Source organism: Coregonus clupeaformis, chromosome 33 (assembly GCF_020615455.1).
Source record: "Coregonus clupeaformis isolate EN_2021a chromosome 33, ASM2061545v1, whole genome shotgun sequence".
Classification (NCBI taxonomy): domain Eukaryota; kingdom Metazoa; phylum Chordata; class Actinopteri; order Salmoniformes; family Salmonidae; genus Coregonus; species Coregonus clupeaformis.
In genome coordinates this window covers 23,784,407-23,807,901 of record NC_059224.1, presented here as the reverse complement: position 1 = coordinate 23,807,901, position 23,495 = coordinate 23,784,407, and the positions used below count along the sequence as shown (strand labels likewise).

Genomic DNA, 23,495 nt, shown 5'->3' with positions numbered 1-23,495 from the left:
TGCTTGGGCCAAGAAACACGAGCAATGGACATTAGACCGGTGGAAATCTGCCCTTTGATCTGATGAGTCCAAATTTGAGATTTTTGGTTCCAACCGCCATGTCTTTGTGAGACGCAGAGTAGGTGAACGGATGAGCTCCGCATGTGTGGTTCCCACTGTGAAGCATGGAGGAGGAGGTGTGATGGTGTTGGGGTGTTTTGCTGGTGACACTGTCTGTGATTTATTTAGAATTCAAGGCACACTTAACCAGCATTGCTACCACAGCATTCTGCAGCGATACACCATCCCATCTGGTTTGCGCTAAGTGGGACTATCATTTGTTTTTCAACAGGACAATGACCCAAAACACCTCCAGGCTTTGTAAGGGCTATTTGATCAAGAAGGAGAGTGATGGAGTGCTGCATCAGATGACCTGGCCTCCACAATCACCCAACCTCAACCCAATTGAGATGGTTTGGGATGAGTTGGACTGCAGAGTGAAGGAAAAGCAGCCAACAAGTGCTCAGCATTTGTGGGAACTCCTTCAAGACTGTTGGAAAAGCATTCCAGTTGAAGCTGATTGAGAGAATGCCAAGAGTCTGCAAAGCTGTCATCAAGGCAAAGGGTGGCTACTTTGAAGAATATAAAATATATTTAGATTTGTTTAGCACTTTTTTGGTTACTACATGATTCCATATGTGTAGTTTTGATGTCTTCACTATTATTGTACAATGTAGAAAATAGTAAAAATAAAGAAAAACTCCAAGCGGGCTGAAATGTGCCTATTACTGAGGAGTGGCTTCCGTCTGGCCACTCTACCATAAAGGCCTGATTGGTGGAGTGCTGCAGAGATGGTTGTCTTTCTGGAAGGTTCTCCCATCTCCACAGAGGAACTCTGGAGCTCTGTCAGAGGGACCATCGGGTTCTTGGTCACCTCCCCAAGGCCCTTCTCCCCCGATTGCTCAGTTTGGCCGGGCGGCCAGCTCTAGGAAGAGTCTTGGTGGTTCCAAACTTCTTCCATTTAATGATAGAGGCCACTGTGTTCTTGGGGACCTTCAATGCTGCAAAGAAAATGTGGTACCCTTCCCCAGATCTGTGCCTCGACACAATTCCTTCGACCTCATGGCTTGGTTTTTGCTCTGAACTGCACTGTCAACTGTGGGACCTTATTTAGACAGGTGTATGCCTTTCCAAATCATGTCCAATCAATTGAATTTACCACAGCTGGACTCCAATCAAGTTGAAGAAACATCAAGGATGATCAATGGAAACAGGATGCACCTGAGCTCAATTTCTAGTTTCATAGCAAAGAGTCTGAATACATATGTAAAGGATGGTATGTCTGGTTTTTATTTTTAATACATTAGCAAACATTTCTAAAAGCCTGTTTTCACTTTGTCATCATCGGGTATTGTGTGTAGATTTGAGGATTTTATTTTATTTTATCAATTTTAGATAAGGCTGTAACGTAACAGAATGTGGAGAAAGGGAAGGGGTCTGAATACTTTCCGAATGCACTGTATGTCCTGTTGCTGGAGGCGCCTCTCATAACGCTTGTAGCTGACACCACTGGGTCATGAGTAGCAATATGACCACACAGGCCATAGCCACGGAAGTGCCCACCCACATCACCACAGACAGTGGCATCTGGTGGATATCTTTGAGCAGGGCAAATCTGCTGAGATGACTGCAGGAGCACACCGTGTGGGTGGAGTTAGACTAAGTTTATTGGTCGTGTACACAGATTCGCAGGTGCAGCGAAATGCTCGTGTTTCTAGCTCCAACAGTGCAGTAATACCTAGCAATAAAAAAACACACACATAATCCCAAAAAAAGAATACATTATATATATATATATATATATAGGATGAGCCATGACTAGAACAAACAATTGTAAAGTGGTTATCCAACTGGCTATAAGGTGAATGCACCAATTTGTAAGTTGCTCTGGATAAGAGCGTCTGCTAAATGACGTAAATGTAAATGTAAACACAGTATATACATATAAAGTGGGTGAAACAGTATGTAAACATTATTAAAGTGACCAGTGTTCAATGACTATGTACATAGGGCAGCAGTCTCTAAGGTTCAGGGTAGAGTACCGGCCTCCACCTCTGAGGCACAGCCCCGCCTTGACCACTCTCCCTTCTCCTCTGACCAACAAACACAGGCGTGCTGGTGCCCATCACTGGGCTGCAGGTGTGTGACGGTGAGAATGACCTGTTGGCGCAGCCTTGTTGTGTTTGAGTTGCTAACAGAAACAGTAACCACTCTGGAGTTTTTGATTGGTTTTCGATCCATTGGCCAAAGACTGAAGACCTTTGTACCCGAGTAGTGACGAAGGCATACCCTGGGTAGGTGTCATCACCAGTTGCGGTTTCTCAGGTGGTGTCCAGTTGGGCGTTTTCATTGGTCAGGCTGACCGGTCCACTGAGTGGAGTCCGGTCCCGTCTGACAACAAGCTCCACCTCTGTGCGGTTGATCCTGATTGTGGTGTTTCTCAGCTGAGGGGCGATCAGTCGAATTGCGTTTTCAACTGACCTCTGTAGGCTGGTCACTTCACTGCTGTTACCACAGTGATCGTCGGACTGGAGGCAGAATTGAAGAACATCAGTGGTGCCGTTGACCAGTCCCTTTAGAGAGAAGATAGACAACAGAGGCAGGGTGATGTGTGTTTTTGTGTGTTCTCTGATATAGCTCAGGGAGGCTAACATACTTCTTCTAAAATCACTTCTCTAGTCAGCTCCCATTGCTCCAGACTTACTCAAACAGTTCCGTCTCAACAGAGATAAGACTGCCAAAGCCTGGCAGAGCCTGTCCAGCTGTAGCCTGCTGTGGTCCATGCAGCTCACAATTCAGCTCTGTACACCCATTTTGTTTCTTACCATAGTTATTGAACCCAGGGGGCACTGGCATGGTAGGTGCCCTCCAGATTGACAGGTCCCCCTCTCTCCTCAGAACAACTTCTTACACATGTCTAGGTCCACACATCGTCCTGATGTACTCTTCTCTGCTATGAACCCAGGTTGACATTCACAGCGGTAGACAGCATAGGTGTTGGGGCAAGCCAAATGGACCCCACAGATGGCCGGCTTATCCACACACTCATCAATATCCACACACCAAGTGAATCCAGGGAAACATCTGCACGATTTGCATCCAATCAGTTTCAGTTTGTAAAACCATTCCCTCACTCACCCACACTGTCCTGCTGCTTAGTCATTCTGTATGGAGAGAAGCAGGAGGAATATAATAACCCCCATGTTTCAATCCAGACAAATGGTGTCTGTCATGCAAAAGTTTCTGATTTATAGTTGATGAAAAGACAAGTCATTGAGTTTGTCTCATGCCTCTAAGTAACCACAGTGTTAACCATCTTTTTCCATCCATTTCTCTCAACATCTTCCGCTCAATTTTGTCACGTCATCTTTCATCTGAATGAGGAAGTCTCTTGATACAGCATTTCCCATCACTTCCACCTACTGGCACCCCAATGGTGGAACAACACCCCCACGACGCCAGGACAGCGGAGTCACTGACCACCTTCCGGAGACACTTGAAACCCTACCTCTTTAAGGAATACCTTGAATAGTATAACAGTAATCCTTCTAGCCCCCCCTCCCTTATAAAAAAATCAAATAAAAAGGGAGTGGTTGTCCCACTGGCTATCCTAAGTTGAATGCACCAATTTGTAAGTCGCTCTGGATAAGAGCGTCTGTTAAATGACTTAAATGTACTTAGCTGATGTAAGAATTTGTTCTTAATTTACCTGCCTGGTCAAAACATGATTATAAAAAAACCTTGTGGGTCTAAATTCACAATGCTTAGTCACAACGCTGATTCACAATGCAATGTACTGTATCTCCCAAAGCCATATGCACACGTAATAGCTATGCCCTTCCAATAATTGTCATATTCCCTTTAAGTTACCCATACAATTGAACTCATTACTTTTCAATTAAGGTCAAATAGACAAACACTTTATTGTTTTGACAAAACAACACAGTTAAACAAAAAAGACCACACACATATGTTAAATAAGTCAAAAATACTTGACAAATACGTGACAATAAGAAGTTGACAGAAGAGTTAGAATAATATCCCATCCACACTGTTTTCATAGAATACTGGAACAACAAATATAAATCCACACTGGTCTCTACACCCAAGACCTTTCTCTACCAGTAGGCTCTCATCACCTTTCACTCACAACACATTAAGAAACATATTTTTTTATATACGGTATATTAAGATGAAATATGACCTCAATACACACACACACTCTCTCAATGGAAATTAGAAAATACATTTCTTACAGCAAAAAGCAATGTACCGACAAAACAAAATAATTACTTTTTGCCTCCGGTTAGAGATGGGATGCTACATTTAAAAGGTTAAGTCCCCTCCAAATCTCAAACCTTTATCATTTCACAATTTCTCTTCAAATATTTAGTGCCAATGTATGGTTAGCCATAATAACATGGCATCAAAAGGTTACAGTGGCAGACAGTAGAGCAGTATGTATGGGCTATTTGATTGTGTACAATTTTGCATAATCTTGCTGGCTGACGTATTATTATAAATTATTGATTAGCCTTTGTGGCTGACTCAACTGTATATGTAATGCAAATGGCTGATCTGCTATCTTCCCTTGGGTTCTTCATTACCACCATGGGCATGAAGTGAATGTTTTTTTTGCTGAGCCGGTTGAGTGCAGAGACAGTGGTCCAGTTGTGGTCACACCTCAGTGACAGTGCACTGACCGTCAGGGCTGCGTGAGCGCACAGTAAGGACTCCGCTGGAGGACCCACCACCAGGTGGCAGTCTGTCAGGCTGGACATCCCTGAGCCACCGCGTTAGGAGTCTATATCTGCTCCTCCGTCGAGCCCCTACCTCTCGTCCCCCCCTCTCCCTCTCCCTGTCCCTGTCCCACCCCCGGCCTACCTCATCACCACCACCCTCATCCTCACTGCTACCAGATGCTGACTCGTATGCCTGGCTCATGCTTGAAGCTACCTCCTCTTCATCCTCCTTCTCTCCCTCCCCCTCTGGTTGTCTGATGAGGAGCTGGGACAGAGCGTCTTCAAGGGAGATGGAGGCTGGGGTGGCAGGGTGGGCCCCCAGGACTGTAGGGGGTCTGACAGGAGGAGCTGGGATGAGAACCCCTGAGCCCCCCACCTGCGACTGTCCAGTCACATCCTCCCCGTCAGCGGAGCATGTCCGCTCCACTGTCGCCGTTGTGACCGGAACAGCTGCCATGGCAACAACTGGTGGGGTGGGGTCAGGGTCCAGTCTGAGACCGGCCACACCCTTTTTGGGAATATCCACCACGTCACGCTTCATGCGGCGGCGGCGACCGTGCTCGTTGCGGCGGTACTGCACCATGTTCTCCAGGTCAGCCACATACAGGAAGCCAGCAATCAGCATCTCGGCGCGCTTCCTGCCCTTGGCGAAGGCGTCCTCCAGCTCGCGGCTGGTCCTCTCGTCATACTGCCACCATCCATTCCTCCCCTCGTAGTACCAGGCATTGTCTCCCCCAGCGCTCCTCGGCCCGGCTCCTCCTCGTCTCCCTGCTGCTGCTGCCTTCAGCTCCTCTGGGGACAGCAGGGTGGGATGCTCCAGGAAGTCCTCAGGTACTTCCTGTCTGCAGAGAGCGCAGCGCTTGCTGTGCCAGGAGGCTCCTTTAACGCACAGGAAGCAGAAGACGTGGCGGCAGGGCAAGCGAACCGGGTGGACACAGGTCTGGAGGCAGATGGCACACTCCGGCAAGGGGTTGGCCGAAGGTTTAGGGGAGGTGGGGGAGTCACCAGTACAGGCGTCCCCTCTGTCTTCCACCTTAGAGGAGGACATAGTGTCCACAGTGTGGTCCACCTCACCACAGCTCGCCATGCTGAGTGGGGAGACACAGCTAGTTCAGCTAATGCTGAGACAAAGAAAAAGACAGACAGTCCTGCAGACTAATTTTAAGCAATAATCTCAGCTCCCAGTAGAACAAGCTCACATAAAAGCTGTCACGAGAGATTAAATTAGCAATACAACTAAATATCTAAATGCGAATTTCAGAAGATTTAGCTGGCTAGAATCATATTGCCCTAATTACTATGATGGAAAATAAATGAGTGACTTCCTGTCTCAAGTGCAGTTACTGGGATGACATCAGGGTCAATTCTGTATTCTCTCAAAGTTCCTCTCTATGGAAAAAATATTGTTGAAAACAGACAGGACTCACGAGTCAATTTAATCCCACCTTTCCCAGAGAGATAAAAACACTGGTTAGCTATAAGAGGCGGTATGTTGCTATAACGTTAGTCATCTTGCTAATCTAAAGAGAACATGAATCCATGAACAGGAAAACCACCATAAAGAACATAGCTAGGTAGCTACCTACTAAATAGACACATCAATAGTATGATATCGCCATCAATCTAGCTAGCTACTGTCCAGTAGCCATTTCTTGTTGACAAGCTTTGCTTTCAATACTGTTAGCTTCGGAGGACAGTTGTCAGTGACACACCCCTTGACTGTCTTCTCCCTCGAGCGAATTTCCTCCTCACTCACCTGTCATGAATAGCGTTTGACCTTCGCTCAGTGGTGTTTTTAGATAATTCGCAAATATTGATTGTTCTCGACCTATAAACGCTAGCTAGCTAATTACTAAAATATCTGCCACCAAAACAAAGCAAAAAACTGACGTTCCTCCTCCTTCCGTGTATTCATACACGTAACGGGATGACGTTGCTACATGGTCTGCCTGCCACCTCAAGCGTCGGAGGAGGGAGATCATATAGTATAACATATGGGTGCTTATATTTGTCAGCTTCGCCTCGTGGCTATGACCACATCACAGCCATGATAAAAATGTAATAATACATGGCCTCATGTATTATTACTTAAGTATGACATGTGGGTGCTTATATTTGTCCTGTTTCACACATGTACAAGTGTGTAGGCTATTTTATACCATGTGTGAAATGGAAATGTGTTTTTTGCATATCCCAACTCCCCCTGAGACACCCTCGGAGAGTGGGGTCATAGCCAAGGTCAGCTATTATCAGATGCGACCATGGAGCAATCAAGTTTAAGTGCCTTGCTCAAGGGTACATCTAGCTATAGAAAACTCTAGGCGGCATTCTGCCTTCTCCTTACAGTTCCCAGCCATTAGCTTCGCCCACAACTGCCTCATGTGAACTACAATCCCGACACTGTGTTTTAACGTTTTCATCGCTTGCAATCCGGCTTTTGAAACATATGACCCTTATCATTCATCAGCGAGAAAGAATCCTTCAAATAAAAAAGCAGTTTAGTAGAGATCCATACAGCTATGGGTGCCTTCATCCGATAAAACTACACTTCCGCTACATTTCCCAAGTTGCGCACTTATATTACACACGGGTGTTCGGAGCATACTAGATAGCTAATTAGCACAGGTGGTTGACTCTTTTCTTCCGTCTGTTTTCCACAAACAAGCGCTGTAACATGGAGACATGGCCATGTGGGAACACTAACCCTATCAATGTGTGTATCAATGTAACTTTTTTTTTTACTGATATGAAGGATAAGGTCCTTATGCTTCCAAGACCGTACTGCAAGCGACGCGTGTTACTGTTCAGATGGAGCATCTGGGATCTTAACAAAACTCCCCCTACAGAACCTGCTTTCGTCCAATGACCATTATGTGTAATGGAATGGAACTGAGAGTCATGATCGAGGGGTAGGGCACATCAACAGATTTTTCACTTTGTCTGCTTTGGGATTCAAATCCCCCAAACGATAGGCTACCTGCCGCCTTAATGTAGTAGAAAATGTATAGTAAATATTGAATATAATTTGTTATATTTAGCTAGCTATAGACATATTTGGAGTAGGCTTTCCACTTAAAAACAATGTTTTTTGGTACATTTTTTAATTCAGTCATATTTGTGAAGACAATATACTGTAATTGACTATACAATCTCCTACACAAACCTTTTATGTAGGCCTGTAACAATGATTTCAATCATGAAAAGGCATCAATAGTTTCAATTTGACTTGATATACAGAGAAATGCTACACGTGTAGAACAAGTGGGCTATCCACCATCATGATGATTGAAACAAAAAAAAACTATTTTGAATAACACATTTAGCTTTTTAAACACTGCTCAATTCAGTTCATATCAATTTAGTGACCTTTTTCTGGAATGGATCGTGTGGGTGACATGTAATGAACCCAAAATGTTGAACCCGAAATTCTAGAACAGATAATGTTATCTACTCCAAGGTCTCTCAACCAAGGCAGGTCAACAGCTGGTCACAAACATAGAGGAATAAATTGTTGCACACTGTTCCTGACTACAGGCACGACTGAGGTCCAGGCAATGGAGGTCTCTCTTTCAACCCAGTCAATCCAGTCCTCCTCCTGTCCATCTATCCTGTTTTTGATCACATCTGCCACTTGCTATTATTTTGCTCCCGTCTATGATCTTGCATCAATGTTCTGTTGGCCTAATGCCTTTGCCATCTGATCTTCCTGTAGAAGGGGAGAGGACAATGTAAGATATGTGGGAAAACTGAAATAAGTCAAACATTTCACTTTGATCACCAGTATACCTGGACTCGGTCTCCTTTTGATGACACATTTCCTCCACTCTTTGACGTCGGGGCAGGGGTCGCCATACAGGGTGGGGTGCCGTAGGACCTCTCGTCTTTGTACCTCCTCAAACTTCTTGTAGCCCCGGGTCCTCCCTCTCCGAAAGCAGGGGCCCCAGTCAACCCATTCTCCCACTGTACAGTGTACTGAGAGAGAGATGGGGAGGCATGACATTGTAGAGTAGAAAGATACACAAAATATACACTCAAATTTGCATTGTAGAGTGATCGATCAATTATCTATTGGGATGGCTCATGTACAGAGATGGGGAAGGACAGAGAGTCACTAACCTTGAGAAATGCAGTCCATGAGCTGTCCATCAGGCTCAAACCCCACTGGGCAGGTATGATGGCACTGGCCATGCAGGAGGTACTGTCCTGCTCTACACCTGGTGCAGGTGTTCTTCGTCACACACACCTCACAGCCCACTGGACAATCTGGGACGGAGGGACATAGAGGTTAGAGACACATTTCTATATTGATCTTTCTCCCTTCTGTAAATATGTACTTTATATCTGTCTTCTTCCACAATGTGTGATTTTGATGTTCCAAGCCCAGATTCTTGGCCGACCAATACTGGATCTTATCAGTTTTAGCCAGACTTTGAACACATTATGACTATGGAGGAAGATCACTGTTCAGCTGTAGTGTAATAGACTCACCATTGCACTCTCTTAGTGCAGCGTTTTGGGTCAGGCCCTCGGGGCAGCTGTCCTCACACCTCCCTCTGTACAGGTAGTGGCCCTGGCGACAGTGAGTGCAGAAGTTCCTGTTGAAGCAGGAAACACAGTCCTCCCTGCACTCTGAGACACAGACAGGGACCGTGGTTAGAGTGGATACATGCTCAGGGCATTACACTATGTATTACATTATCACAACGCTCCATAACAGTGTCAGTGTTGTTCATCCATCACGACTCACTAGTGCAGGTGTTGACATGTGGGGAGCGTGTCCCATAGTGACCTCTGGGGCAGGATAGCAGACAGGTCCCCCTCTCCCGCATCCCATCACGACCCAAGTGGAGGAAGAGGCGGGGCTTACAGGACAGGCAGCCGTTTAACGCTGAGCATGTCAGGCAGCCAGCATGACACAACCTGCTCACCATTGAGCTACCTGGAGAGAAGAGCTGGTGTTATGGCTGTGTGTTTGTCTTTCTCTCTCACACGTGTGTATGTGTCCCTGCGTAAGAGTGGATGCAGTTACACGCCTTGAGCACGTGCATGTGAAATTTGGTCAAACTTGAATCCCATACAACTTCAGTCTTTTTTGGAAGAACTACATTATCAGAAATCATTATACTCTATACTCAACATATGCTGTATAGGCTGCCTGACATGCTCATAAACCTGAGTAATGACTTACTATACATGGCACATTCAATGTACCAAGAATAGAAACAGAAGCCAGCCCAGGTTTATCAAACCCTCAGCCAAACGTTACAATGTACTGTAAGTCGCTCTGGATAAGAGCGTCTGCTAAATGACTAAAAATGTTTTTAAAAATGGTTCACATAGTAAGCCAATGCGTATAAACCATGAAAATATATGACCGCATTGTTGCCTGAAAGTAAAATTCACTGAACCCACATAGTAATGTCCATGCTTTCACGCATGTATGGAGAGGAGTCAAATATGTGTAGAATTACGCAGAACAGGTGTCCGAATGTCAAATGTGTTGGTTGGCTACTTACGTCTGTGTCGTGGATGTCTTGAGTAATATTGTCCGTTAATAAGATCCATGAAGTGCAGAATCCAAATCAGAATTGGTATCCGAATTAGCATTTTACCCTCTTTGGAATTAAGGTTATTTCTCCAACAGATAGGGCATCCTTTGTTGTAAATAAAATACCTGAAAATGATTTTTTCGCCAGAATTGTTTTTAAAAGAACATCATCCACAATGGTCCCAACCCCAGTATGCACGCTAACAAAATCTGTTTTCCAGAAGAAAAATCCAAGAAAAATTCCATGAAATCACCCATGCCGTCAGAATCCATAAGGAATGCAAACATCTCAGAACATCATGATAGTCGCACCTCAAATCTAATGCAAGGTTTTGGGTTAGCAGTCAGTTTGCTTTCTCCCCCTCTCTGTCTCACTCACACACATACACCTGCTCTCAATGCAAAAGTTCAAGTAGACCTATTAACTTTTATTGTCCTGTTGTGAGTCTGCTTCACCTACATGGGATTCTCCCCATCTGCATAGATACCTTCATCATTCCCCATTCTAATGAAAAAAGGGTGAGTGGGTGACTAGGTGTAAGAAATATGTCAGTGCATTTGGTTTCATTTAAAACAAAGGAGCATAAGTGCACTTGTGAGTCACCTCTCACATTTTACACCAGGCACTCTGTCAATGTCACCCAGCAGCTTGGATTGAGTGAAAAAATATAAACTTCAAAAATAAGTCAGATTCCCATTGCTGACTGAAAGCTTCACGACTTTTCCCTGAAGTTTATGCCCCAAAACTATGCTGTGTGTTTCAGATTAACTCAGAAGTGAATGTAACCAGGAAATGAAACCAAACTCTCAAATACAGAGCGACTTGCTAACGTCCGACAAGAAAACAAAACTAAGCTAAAGAACAGACCGGACAGGAAGGTGTCAGAAAGCATCAACCATTGCCTGTTACCCATAGAGAACAGAGAAGTGGCAAAAGCCACACACACTTCCAAAGGGATAATTGTTTGGGATCCCAGTGTACATTATGGCCTGGGAACCAAAAACCGATGCCCCAACCATCCGACAGACTTGCCTTTGTGTCTTTTACATAGAAGTGTTTCCTCTCAGAATTTTTTTTTTTGAAATGACAAATCAGCTAATATCCTGTTTACTTCACCTAGAGCAGGGGTGTCAAACGTACGGCCCGCGGGCCGGATCAGGCCCGCAAACGGGTTTAATCCGGCCCGCGAGATGATTTCAAAAAAAAAAAAAAAAAAAGTTTTTTTGTTTTTGTTTTTTTTAAGTATAAAAATGCGCTGCAATTTTTCAATAAAATAAACTGCTGTTCCAATTGCGTCCACTGGATGGCGCAATAGCAATTGTGTTAAGCAAGCAAACTGTTTATACCGGGGCAGAGCAAGTAGGTCAAGCACGTGCAGCCAATGAGCTACTTTGTTTTGCCCGCGATATTTATTACGGCTTCTACTTTTAACATTATGTGCTTTGGCACCCTCATTGCCCCAATATGTCTCTGTCAAAAAAGAGAAAAGTGGACGCAGAGTGCAGAGTGTTCCAAGAAAAATGGTCATCCTATTTAATCACGGAATTGAATGGGAAAGCTGTATGTTTGGTGTGTTCAGAGCATGTTGCAGTGCTGAAAGAATATAACCTTCGTCGCCACTATGTGAGTCTTCATGCCGACAAATATGACAACTTTCAAGGACAGCGGAGATGAGAGAAGGTGAATGAACTGTTGGCGGGTCTGAAGAAACAGCAGTCTGTGTTTACTCACAGCCGAGACATCAGTGACGCTGCAGTGAAAGCTAGCTACCATTGCTAATGAAATCGCAGTGGCTTCAAAACCATTTAGTGAGGGTGAATTTGTAAAAACATGCATGATGAAGGCAGCGGAGATTGTGTGCCCTGAAAAGCGGCAGGCTTTTGCAAATATCAGCCTGACAAGAAACACAGTTGCAGACAGGATTTCCGATCTTTCAGTGGATTTGAACAGCCAGTTGAAGCAAAAAGTAAAGTCATTTATTGCGTTTTCGGTTGCAATTGATGAAAGCACGGACATTACAGATGTTGCACAACTGGCCATTTTTTCATTGAAAAACACATTGACCGTCACCGAGGAGTTCCTGGAGTTGGTGCCGATGACAGATACAAAGACAGCAGCTGATATTTTTACCGCACTCGTCGGCGCGCTGGACAGGGTCGGAGTGGACTGGTCCCGCGCTGTCAGCCTGGCTACAGATGGTGCGCCCTCAATGATCGGGAAAAAAGCAGGCGTTGTGACAAAGTTCAGAGAGAAAGTACAATCTGCAAATGGAGGACGTGATTTTTTGACTTTTCACTGTATTTTGCACCAGGAGGCTTTGTATTGCAAGTCATTAAAGATGGATAACGTCATGAAGGTGGTCATCCAAACTGTTAATTTCATCCGATCCAGAAGCCTGAATCACCGTCAGTTTGACAGCCTTCTCAGAGAGAAAGACCACATCTATGGCCTGCCATACCACACTGAGGTAAGATGGTTAAGCCGAGGTGCTGTGCTGAGGCGTTTCTTTGATTTACGAGAAGAAATTGAACAGTTCATGGAAGAAAAGGGCAAACCAGTGTTAGAATTTCATTCCGCCAGAATGGATGCCGGACCTTGCATTTATGGTGGATGTTACAGAGCACCTGAATAACTTGAACAAACAGCTGCAAGGGCGCAACAAAGTTGTCACGCAGTATTATGACAGCATACGTTCTTTCAAATTGAAGCTGTCATTGTGGGAGACGCAACTTGCCGGTGGTGATGCAGCTCACTTCCCCTGTCTGAAAAATGTGTGCGCGACCCAACATGTGGCAGACATGAAGCGGTTCAAAGATAAAATAACTGGACTGATACGGGAGTTTGAGCAACGCTTTCAGATTTATGTTTATATGTTTTTATGTTGATGTGCTATTGTTTTTAATTGATTTTATTTTATTTGTATATTTAACCTATTCTTGACTCTGTGGTTCTTGCACTTGTTTGGGGAACAGGATTTCATTATTTTTATCTACATTTCTGCCTGAGAAATGACACCCTGATATAGTTCTGTGATCTGTGAAACAGTTCTGTTAATCACTGAGGCATGTGTGTTTGTGTGTTTGTGTGTTCTTTTTCTTTAGAATTTTCAAATAAACTTGACGTGTTTTATGATTAATAGTGATGTTGTGCTTGTACTATTTTGGACACACTGTCCTCAGGCTCCAGCTTTATGTTGTATGTTGATCGTATTAAAACAAAGAAAACAATCTGAAGTTGTTGTTTTTAAGTTATATATACACCATGATTTTTCCGGTCCGGCCCACTTGGGAATAGATTTTCCTCCATGTGGCCCCTGAGCTAAAATGAGTTTGACACCCCTGACCTAGAGCATATTGTCTGAACTACACAATGTATTTATTGTCTGTTGGTAGCTAGATGGGGGGGGGGGCATGTGCTTTTTAGCAGGGGACGGGGAGTAGAATAACATCATCCACAGCTCAGTGTCAAAAATGGTATCAGCGGGAGCGTTCAGCGGGTCGACGTTGCAGCAGATTTATCTGTTGAGACAAAACCCAAAGACGTTGCCAGACTGAAGCTGGACGAGTCTAAGACCAAATTGAAAACAGGTTCTCCTATACACACACAGGCAAACATTTTTACATTAAATAAAATGACCACTTTATTTTCCCAGTGAAATTACAGAAATGTTAGCATGTTGTTCCCTCAAGGACAAGATAACACTGATATTAAGATAAAACAGAACAGAGCTCCCTCTTCTAGCTGTATAAGTATGCTTTCTTGCAGTGTTGGGAAAATAATGTTTTTGCCTTTCCGGTTCCCACAGAGCGTCATGTTTGTCGTTTTTTGCCCTGCATCTGGACCCTGAACATGAGTGATAGCTGCTCTGAGCTGCTCTGCTGTAAGTGTCTGACTGGAGCAGCTTGCAGGAGCTGAGCTGTTGACAGTAAGGGGAGCCGTGTCAATCTGTGGGTCAGTGACAGTGAGGCTATGTAGGCCGGAGGGGGTCGGGGAGCTGTCAGAGGCAGACAATGGGACTGTCAGGGGGTCAGAGGGGAGGGGTTCCACACCCAGAAACCCCACTACTAACTGAACATAAACAAGGAGAGGCTATGCTCACTGGAATGCCAGATCAGACTCAAAGGAAAACAATCGCTAGAGAGGAGGGAGGCAAATCAACCCAGCTGGGGGTGGGGGGAAACCAAGATGCTGGATAAATGAAGATGTCTTACACAGGCCATTTAACATTGAAAAAAATGGACACAGTTCCAGTCTACTTAAGGGGTGGCTCTCCCATAGACACCAACGCGATAGCAGCTGGGTCTGGTCTACTTAGTTCATTGACTGTATATGAACCAGAACATGAGGGAGTAGGAAAATAGGTAGCTATAATGACAGAGGAGCAGTGGGAGAGAGACTGAACAAATTCAAACCATCTGCACTGGCTTAGATTGTTGGTTTTCATGTCAAGCCACCAAAATATGATTATGCAAAAAAAGAATCGTCCCTTTTTCTGGACCCTGTCTTTCAAAGATAATTAGTAAAAATCCAAATAACTTCACAGATCTTCATTGTAAAGGGTTTAAACACAGTTTCCCATGCTTGTTCAATTAACCTTAAAAAAATATATTAATTAACATTCACCTGCGGAACGGTCGTTAAGACACTAACAGCATTCAGACGGTAGGCAATTAAGGTCACAGTTATGAAAACTTAGGACACTAAAAGAGGCCTTTCTACTGACTCTGAAAAACACCAAAAGAAAGATGCCCAGGGTCCCTGCTCATCTGCGTGAACGTGCCTTTGGCATGCTGCAAGGAGGCATGAGGACTGCAGATGTGGCCAGCGCAATAAATTGCAATGTCCGTACTGTGAGACGCCTAAGACAGTGCTACAGGGAGACAGGACGGACAGCTGATCGTCCTCGCAGTGGCAGACCACGTGTAACAACACCTGCACTGGATCCAGGATCGGTACATCCGAACATCACACCTGCAGGACTGGTACAGGATGGCAACAACAACTGCATGAGTTACACCAGGAACGCACAATCCCTCCATCAGTGCTCACACTGTCCGCAATAGGCTGAGAGAGGCTGGACTGAGGGCTTGTAGGCCTGTTGTAAGGCAGGTCCTCACCAGACATCACCGGCAACAACGTCGCCTATGGGCACAAACCCACCGTCGCTGGATCAGACAGGACTGGCAAAAAGTGCTCTTCACTGACGGGTTGCGGTTTTGTCTCACCAGGGGTGATGGTCGGATTCGCGTTTATCGTCAAAGGAATGACCATTACACCGAGGCCTGTACTCTGGAGCGGGATCAATTTGGAGGTGGAGGGTCCGTCATGGTCTGGGGTGGTGTGTCACAGCATCATCGGACTGAGCTTGTTGTCATTGCAGGCAATCTCAACGCTGTGCGTTACAGGGAAGACATCCTCCTCCCTCATGTGGTACCCTTCCTGCAGGCTCATCCTGACATGACCCTCCAGCATGACAATGCCACCAGCCATAGTGCTCGTTCTGTGCGTGATTTCCTGCAAGACAGGAATGTTTATGTTCTGCCATGGCCAGCGAAGAGCCCGGATCGCAATCCCATTGAGCACGTCTGGGACCTGTTGGATCGGTGGGTGAGGGCTAGGGCCATTCCCCCCAGAAATGTCCGGGAACTTGCAGGTGCCTTGTTAGACGAGTGGGGCAACATCTCACAGCAAGAACTGGCAAAACGGGTGCAGTCCATGAGGAGATGCACTGCAGTACTTAATGCAGCTGGTGGCCACACCAGATATTTACTTTTGCCCCCCCTCCTTTGTTCAGGGACACATTATTCAATTTCTGTTAGTCACGTCTGTGGAACTTGTTCAGTTTATGTCTCAGTTGTTGAATCTTGTTATGTTCATACAAATATTTACTCATGTTAAGTTTGCTGAAAATAAACACAGTTGACAGTGAGAGGACGTTCCTTTTTTTGCGGAGTTTAGTAAAAAAAGAAACTATATGCATCTGTCCATTAGTATAATTACAGGACATTGTGTCCTCTGTGAATGTTCTTCTCATCATAATAAACCTGATTATTATCACAATGAAGAAACTTAAGATCCCTACAGCAGACCACCTAAAGGGCTCTAAGATTACTACCAGATAACAGTGTCTGCTTGAGCAATTTGATAGGAAAGTGAACACATACCACACGTCAAGTGCCATGGCTTCAGAAAACCCTGCGATAAAAGATGAGTGGGATAACATCGACACGCAGATAATGTATGTAGCGTGAAGAGTCTTGGGGGCAGGCCAATGCTTAGTGAACAGTCTGTGAAGCATTCAGCCTGAGGCTCTGACCACCGTGACAAACTGTTGGTGAAAAAGAAGACTGAGGCCTGAGATAGGACAAGGCTCTAGGCCAGGGGTATTCCAATCTTACCCTAGGAGGTCCAGATTACTGCTGGTTCTGTTGTGCCTGATAATGAATTGCACCCACCTGGTGTCCCAAGTCTAAACCAGTCCCTGATTAGAGGGGAACTAGCTTCGAGGTCCACATTTGAATTTGAGGGCTCTCTAGCGGTTCATTAATGCTATATCTTTATAACAAAGAAAATAATAGAAGGCACTGGGTGAATCTCACTCCTCTCAAAAGACAAAGAAGCACATTTCTCTGACAGGGAACTAGAATAGTATGACAGGAAACACACTTTCTGGTAGGCTTGATGGAACTTGGCAGGGACAACTAGGTCTACACCAAAGATAGATTTACAGAACACAACATTTAATTGGACAGCATATAAAAGTGTTCTAAAATACTCTGCATTGTGCAAATGCTAAAATGGCAGACAAAACATCTGAAATGCAAACAGATAAAGACTAGCGACTGAAAAGTAAAGACTAATAAAAATTCAAAATAAAACACAGGTTAAATGTATTATTCAGACCAATGTGACTTTTAATAAAATACTTGTAAATCAGTTGTTGAATCATGTAGAAAGGTCTCTCCCCTTCACCCTCTCGCTCGTTTCAGCAGTTTCTAAGGAAAGAATCAAAACCTCATTGAAATTTGAAAAGTAGCATGATGACATTATTTTTCATGTTCAAAGTCATGAAACATAAAACTCTCCTGTGATGAATTAACTTAAGGAATAGGACATCTACAAAATGTAGGATATCCATTAATCTACATGACTCACTATCATGATATCTGTTATGTCTATACAGCAACCACAGGAATTTGCCCGTGTCCATAAAGGATTCAAGAAAATGGCAACATTTCAATAGCCTCTCCTTGCCTCATTTACATCGTTCTGAAAACCCTATCAGGGGAATTTGCTTCACCTGTCCAGGTAGCTCAATATTAGATGTTTGATTAATGATTTCATTAATTAATGAGACGAGGTCTATGGGCATTCCATAGTGACTGTGTTCGAGATAACTCCTGGTCCAATGACTGTACCTGCTAGCAGCATGTGTCCCCAGTCCAAAGCTAGATTCCATAAATCAGTCAACGGTTCTATTAAATCCAGTTTTTAGATGCTACCCCCACCCTCAGAATGTAATATGGATGCCAATGTTTAGTTTTCGCAATGCGCGCAGACACGTCTGTGGTTCACACCGGTCTGTTGTTAGCTAATGAGTCCCGCAAAACGGGCAGGTAAATAAAGGAAACGTGTGCATGCAAAGCTAGAACAAAACATTGGCATCCATATTACAGTTTGATTTGGGGAGGGGGGTAGCATCTAAAAGCTGGATTTAATAGTTTCTTGTTCACTGCTCGGCGATGCAAACCGCGATTCCACAATCAGAACCGTCTACCGATTATGGATGTAGCTTTGGACGCGGGACATATGCTGCTAGGAGGTACAGACATTGGACCATGAGTTATCTGACCAGGGTTTCCTGCAACTGGGCTACTTTGAAAATGATGTTGTGAAAATATATTGGTCGCAGGTTTTTGAGCTACTTCTAAATTACACCGCAGCCACCATGGCATTTCTCTTTCTAGGAAGGAAGGGGGATGTCCGGAGGGATCTTTGTGCGTTGAGAGAGCGCTGCAGCAGGAAGCTGAGTCACGAGTTAGAGGAGAGCAGCACGCACACACATCATGGCAAGTAAGAACGACAGTAATATGGAGACACCTATTGGATAAATGTGGCAACTCTCTTGCTGAGCAACATTTTTTGGGCCTAGTTTTCAGGCCTTGTGGGTGGGTTTTCAGTGGTCATTGGGCTAGACATTTTACCTAGACCTGGCAACACAGTCGCTATGGAACGCCCTTAGACCTCGTTTCATTCTTCTTCTTCTTGGCGATCACACAATTTAATGTGCATCCTGCCACCTGTTACGCACTCCTCTTGGAAGAGGGAACGCAACACCCTGCTACAACTCAACTCTCCGTGCTGTGAAAGAGGTATGGGACTGTAGGTGTGAGTAAGGATGACAAAAGGCAGAGAATACCGTTAACAGGGAATTTATTCCTTCGCACGGTAAGTTTGGGGAAAAGGGGCTGGACGGAACCAAAGCAAAGAAAGTAAATATCAAAGCCCCCTCTCCTACCTTACCTGCCTACCCACAACTTACTTAACTAGCACCTCCTGGTGCACTAACCAAAATACAAGGGAAGGTCCGCCCAGGTCTTTCCTAGTGTGCATAGACAGTATACTTCTACAGGTAATGTATGCCCGCGGGCCTCTTGCCTAAGCACTCCCTAGGTGCCTTCCCCTTCCCCCCTTGGGAACAAATGAAACAAAATTGCACAAACTGGTTCACAACAAAACCTGAGAAAAAAAATAACTCAGGACATTAAAGAAACTCTCTGAGCCACAAACTAACACAAAACATTACAATTGGTTCTCACAGCAACAACAACACAGTACATAGCAAAATCTTAGCATACAACCAACATTCTGTAACTCTCAGCCATTCTGGTTTCCCCCCTTTTCTGAGCAACTGGGGCTTATATAGCTTCAGGAGGAGTTGGTAATTGGAGACAGCTGCCTCCTGACGAGGGCGCAGGGTCAGCTCTCCAATCATCAATGTTCATCCAATCAATCAGCTGCTTGTTGGGGAATTTCAGGAACCCATTTCCTGAAATACCTACATGAAAATACACAAACCACAACACAGAAACTGGGGAACGTAACACACCTACTATGCGGGATGGAAACAGTATTCCCCAAAAAAACAGAACTACCAAAAACACTACCAAAAAATAAATACATCAAAACAACTTTTCTGTTAAAAATAAATAAAACAGATCTGATCCCTACACAGCCTCAAGGGGAACCTGGGAGGGCGGGTCTTCCGGCACCAGTACCCCTTGCAAGTCTTTCAATGTAAAATCCTTGAGTCCCAAAAACGTTTCTGCTGCAGCCACAATAATGTCTAGTTCCTTCGACTTCTTTGAGACTTGTGCTGTACAGTTTATAACTGTGGCAATGAATGCAACAACATCCACATATTTAACACACAGGGTATCTTTTGTCTGGCAGCAAACATTTACTACAGGCTGTGGTGTATCCACTACCATCTCTTCACTAGCATCACTTGTTTTCTCAATTATTTTAGTCGCCTCTGCATAGGAGATTCAAATGACCGCTCTAATTTTTGCCACCCCAATTTCCTTCACCCTTACAGGGCACTCCAGGAACTCAGGATCATGATTCCCACCACAATTGCAACACCGTCGTCCTTCTACACACCTTTCTTCAGTATACTCTGTTCGTCTGCACATACTTGAAACATGGCCAAATCCTTTACAATTCTTACACTGCAGTGGTTTGGGGACGAAAGCTTTAAGCCGTATCTTACATAAACAAGCTTCACATGCGTAGAGGTATTTGCGCTTTATCAAAACACAACAGGACCAACAGACTTCCTTATTTTTCTCCATTCACCCAGCGGGTCAGACGCCGGGCACCAACCACACCAGGAATTCTCTTCAGGTATTCCACCTGAACAACCGTCGTCACCCCTGAGATGACTCCTTTGACGGGTGCTATATTCCGAAGTTCAAAACACAAAACTTCTGTTGTCCGGATTCTTTTGAGGCCCACTGCAATCTTCCTCTGTTCTTCAGAAATACAATTAATCAAAATAAGACCACTCCTGGTCACTGACACTATTCCAAGCGCATACTCCACCATTTAACACCTCAAACGGGTTTCCCACATACACATCCTTACTCAACAAATGGATCCCAACAAGAAGCGATTCATTAACATTTACACACATATCCTCTACTCCAATTTTAGACAATTTCCTTTTTGGTTTCAGTTTTCAATACTACTGTTGTCCATTCAGAACATTTGTCTTCAACAACTTTTCTCGACGCGCTGCTTAATTCGAACTCAGCATCCACTTCCGCCATCTTCCTCCTTGAACCACTCCCACCTCGTCTCATTAATTAATCAGGTCTAATATTGGGCTACTGTCCAGGCTATTTCAGATCAGTGCTAATGAAGGAGAGGAGGCCCTTTAGAACAGGGGTGTCAAATTCATTCCATGGAGGGCTGTGTCTGCTGGTTTTTGTTATTTCCTTTCAATTTGTGTCTAATTAAGACCTAGACAACCACATGAGGGGAGTTCCTATCAATTACCTTATTGATCAATCAAGTACAAGGGACGAGTGAAAACCGCCCTCCATGGAATTAGTTTGACACCTGTGCATTAGACCATTGAGATGCACCCTTTGTGTCCTACCACCCAATATAGTTCAGTAACCAATACCTTGTATACTACTTTGACGTGGTGTGCTTTGATAGTCGCAGATTTCTCCTCAAAAGCTTTTGTCCTTTTATGCAGAAAAAGGAGCACGTTCAGCTCGACCTGAGAGGGATTCAGTTTCAGACACCGACGGCATGAAACTGAGATGGCTAACTATCTTACTACAGTAGCTAGTTTGGTTACAAAACAAACGTTAGATGTATTGCATGTTTAGTTGCATTGCAAGTTTGCCTGTACCTTAAAGCTATTTGTTTGAATACAATGTTGTAACGTTAGCCTCGCTAGTTAGTAGAATTGTCAGTAACGATTGCTAACTACGATAGCATTTTCAAACATACCTTTGCATCTGCGGCTGTGCCTACACGAATGTGGGCTTTCTTCTTCATTAGAGACTTTAATGTTTTCTTGGGTACCCTTTTCAACATATTGCCGAACTCGTAGCTAAATTACCTATCCTCAAAACAGCGACATTTGTTTCACAGAACAAAACAATCTGTGGTTTACTTTTTTCAATCCCCCGCGTTGCTCAATACCGGCGCATAATGTGACGTCAGTATTTTTCCAGGAAATGTTTTGCGTTATAATAAAATATTTATACACATTGTTTCTCTCAATTTAGACATTTTAATTAATATTTATTGCGTTGAGTTGATGACCATCAAAGGGCCTTGGTTACCTTTTCTGTGTCACTGATTGATGTTAAATTAACTATCATTTCTGTTTTCAATTTCTTTCTCTTCACTATCTTCTATTTTCTACTTCCATTTTCAACGCATTATTGGTAATTTGTGACTAAATAAAGTCAATTTACCTACATTGTTTCCTTGTTGCTTTTGAGAAGCCAACCAGACCCTAACTGGGCACGTTCGAGCAGATCACTTTTGTCAAGCCTTTCAAAGTTCGTTGCATTATGGCAGCGTTTCCCAACTCGGTCCTCAGGACCCCAAGGGGTGCACGTTTAGATTTTTGCCCTAGCACTATACAGCTGATTCAAATTATCAAAGCTTGATGATTAGTTGATTATTTGAACCAGGGCAAAAACCAAAATGTGCACCCCCTGGGGTCCTGAGGACCGAGTTTGGGAAACCCTGCATTATAGGGATAAAAATTGTCCTACGAGTGCCTACATGTCAACTGCATGAACTTTACAACAATCATGTGATCAAAGATCATGAAGTTTCGACTGCAGTCAACTTCAATTTTCTGCAGTTGCTCCTCACCAGCTGCAACTTGCAGCAATCTGCATTGTGAAAGGCATTATTTGTCAACCAATCATTAGTGTGTTTTTGTTTGCCATTGTTATGATAAAGATGAGTTTGGCCCAGTGGGAGTGAGATTCTTGGAGAAAGTGCATCCAGGCCTTTTGGCTGATCCATATGTGGTATCAGGTTGGATGGAAAAGATGTTGGGTACTGTGAACGCAACCCAAAGTGGACTTGTGATGTTTGTTTGTGTTTCTTCCGTGCCACGCAACACAGGTCAAGATCTGTTTCTTGCTTTGCTCTTAGGAACAGAGCACCATTGAAATGAGTGATTTATGGGGTAGAGTTAAGTGTGGAGGTGGAGCAAATGAAGTTGAAAATTCCTGGTGTTTGTGACACCCGTCGTTTTGGTGCGACGCAGACCCAGTGGGGAGCGTGGTCTTTACCCAACAAAGTCAAGTTAGAATATATCAGTTATCCTGTTAGAGCTTTTGTGCCGAATCCACTGCAGTGTTTCAGGTGCCATGTTTATCTAGCAGCAGTGTGCAGGAGGGAGATTCCAAGATGTGGGAAGTGTGCAGGAGGGCATAGGACAGAGGATTGTGTAGTTTTGGTGGAAAAAGTTGTGTGTGTCAACTTTAGGGGTGCCAGTGTTGCTGGGGATCAGAAATGTCTGACGCGAGAGAGGCAGGTTGAGGTGGCCAGAGTCAGAGTAGTGCAGAAGGTGTCGTATGCTGAGGCAGTGAAGAAAGTAGAGGAGGATGGGTCAAGGGTGAGGGATCCTGAGAGGATCCCTGTGAGTAGTAGATCTATGCCAGCTCAGAGGGATAGGCCAACGAGTGATGCATGCTTCAGTAAGGTTGGTTTCTTAGCATTCATAGCAATGGTTATCAACTGTACCGCAGAAATTGAATGTAAATCACAGAAAATAGATGTTGTGGTGGCAGCAACAGAGAAGTACTTGGTTGTACGAGATTTGACTTCAGAAGAGTTACAGGCAGTGGTGGAAAAAGTACCCAATTGTCATACTTGAGTAAAAGTAAAGATACCTAAATAGAAAATGACTCAAGTAAAAGTGAAAGTCACCCAGTAAAACAGTACTTGAGTAAAAGTCTAAAAGTATTTGGTTTTAAATATCCTTAAGTATCAAACGTAAATGTAATTGCTAAAATATACTTAAGTATCAAAAGTAAAAGTACAAGTAGAAATCATTTCAAATTCCTTATATTAAGCAAAGCAGATGGCCACATATTCTAGTTTTTTTTATTTACAGATA

At 44.1% G+C, this 23,495-nt stretch overlaps 2 protein-coding genes across 5 annotated transcripts; both read right to left on the bottom strand.

Moving 5' to 3' along the window:
- Positions 1-3,937: 3,937 nt before the first annotated feature.
- LOC121548827 (E3 ubiquitin-protein ligase rnf146) lies at positions 3,938-6,681 on the bottom strand. Of its 3 annotated transcripts, none has more exons than XM_041860424.2 (2): positions 6,538-6,681; positions 3,938-6,170 (listed from the first exon to the last, which is right to left on the bottom strand). In XM_041860424.2, exon 2 carries the CDS (start codon positions 5,866-5,868, stop codon positions 4,717-4,719), a length of 1,152 nt encoding a protein of 383 aa, XP_041716358.2. In that variant the 5' UTR covers positions 5,869-6,170; positions 6,538-6,681; the 3' UTR covers positions 3,938-4,716. The 3 variants fall into 3 exon arrangements, with proteins under 3 accessions (XP_041716358.2, XP_041716359.2, XP_041716357.2); XM_041860425.2 differs by having other exon boundaries at positions 3,938-5,902; XM_041860423.2 differs by having other exon boundaries at positions 3,938-5,869.
- Positions 6,682-7,902: 1,221 nt separating this feature from the next.
- Positions 7,903-21,431, bottom strand: LOC121548826 (R-spondin-3-like). 2 transcript variants are annotated; one of them, XM_041860422.1, is made up of 6 exons: positions 21,356-21,431; positions 9,529-9,720; positions 9,270-9,410; positions 8,898-9,044; positions 8,568-8,753; positions 7,903-8,487 (listed from the first exon to the last, which is right to left on the bottom strand). In XM_041860422.1, exons 2-6 carry the CDS (start codon positions 9,710-9,712, stop codon positions 8,447-8,449), a joined length of 699 nt encoding a protein of 232 aa, XP_041716356.1. In that variant the 5' UTR covers positions 9,713-9,720; positions 21,356-21,431; the 3' UTR covers positions 7,903-8,446. The 2 variants fall into 2 exon arrangements, with proteins under 2 accessions (XP_041716356.1, XP_041716355.1); XM_041860421.2 differs by lacking the exon at positions 21,356-21,431 and having other exon boundaries at positions 9,529-11,469.
- Positions 21,432-23,495: the final 2,064 nt, after the last annotated feature.

Bases quoted from the DNA above. Each gene is read 5' to 3' on its own strand.
- LOC121548826 (XM_041860422.1), bottom strand. From the start codon at position 9,712: ATGGTGAGCAGGTTGTGTCATGCTGGCTGCCTGACATGCTCAGCGTTA. The intron at 9,411-9,528 runs GTGAGTCGTGAT...TCTGTGTCTCAG, and splicing joins ACATGTCAACACCTGCACTA to AGTGCAGGGAGGACTGTGTT. The intron at 9,045-9,269 runs GTGAGTCTATTA...CCTCCGTCCCAG, and splicing joins TGCACTAAGAGAGTGCAATG to ATTGTCCAGTGGGCTGTGAG.
- LOC121548827 (XM_041860424.2), bottom strand. From the start codon at position 5,868: ATGGCGAGCTGTGGTGAGGTGGACCACACTGTGGACACTATGTCCTCC.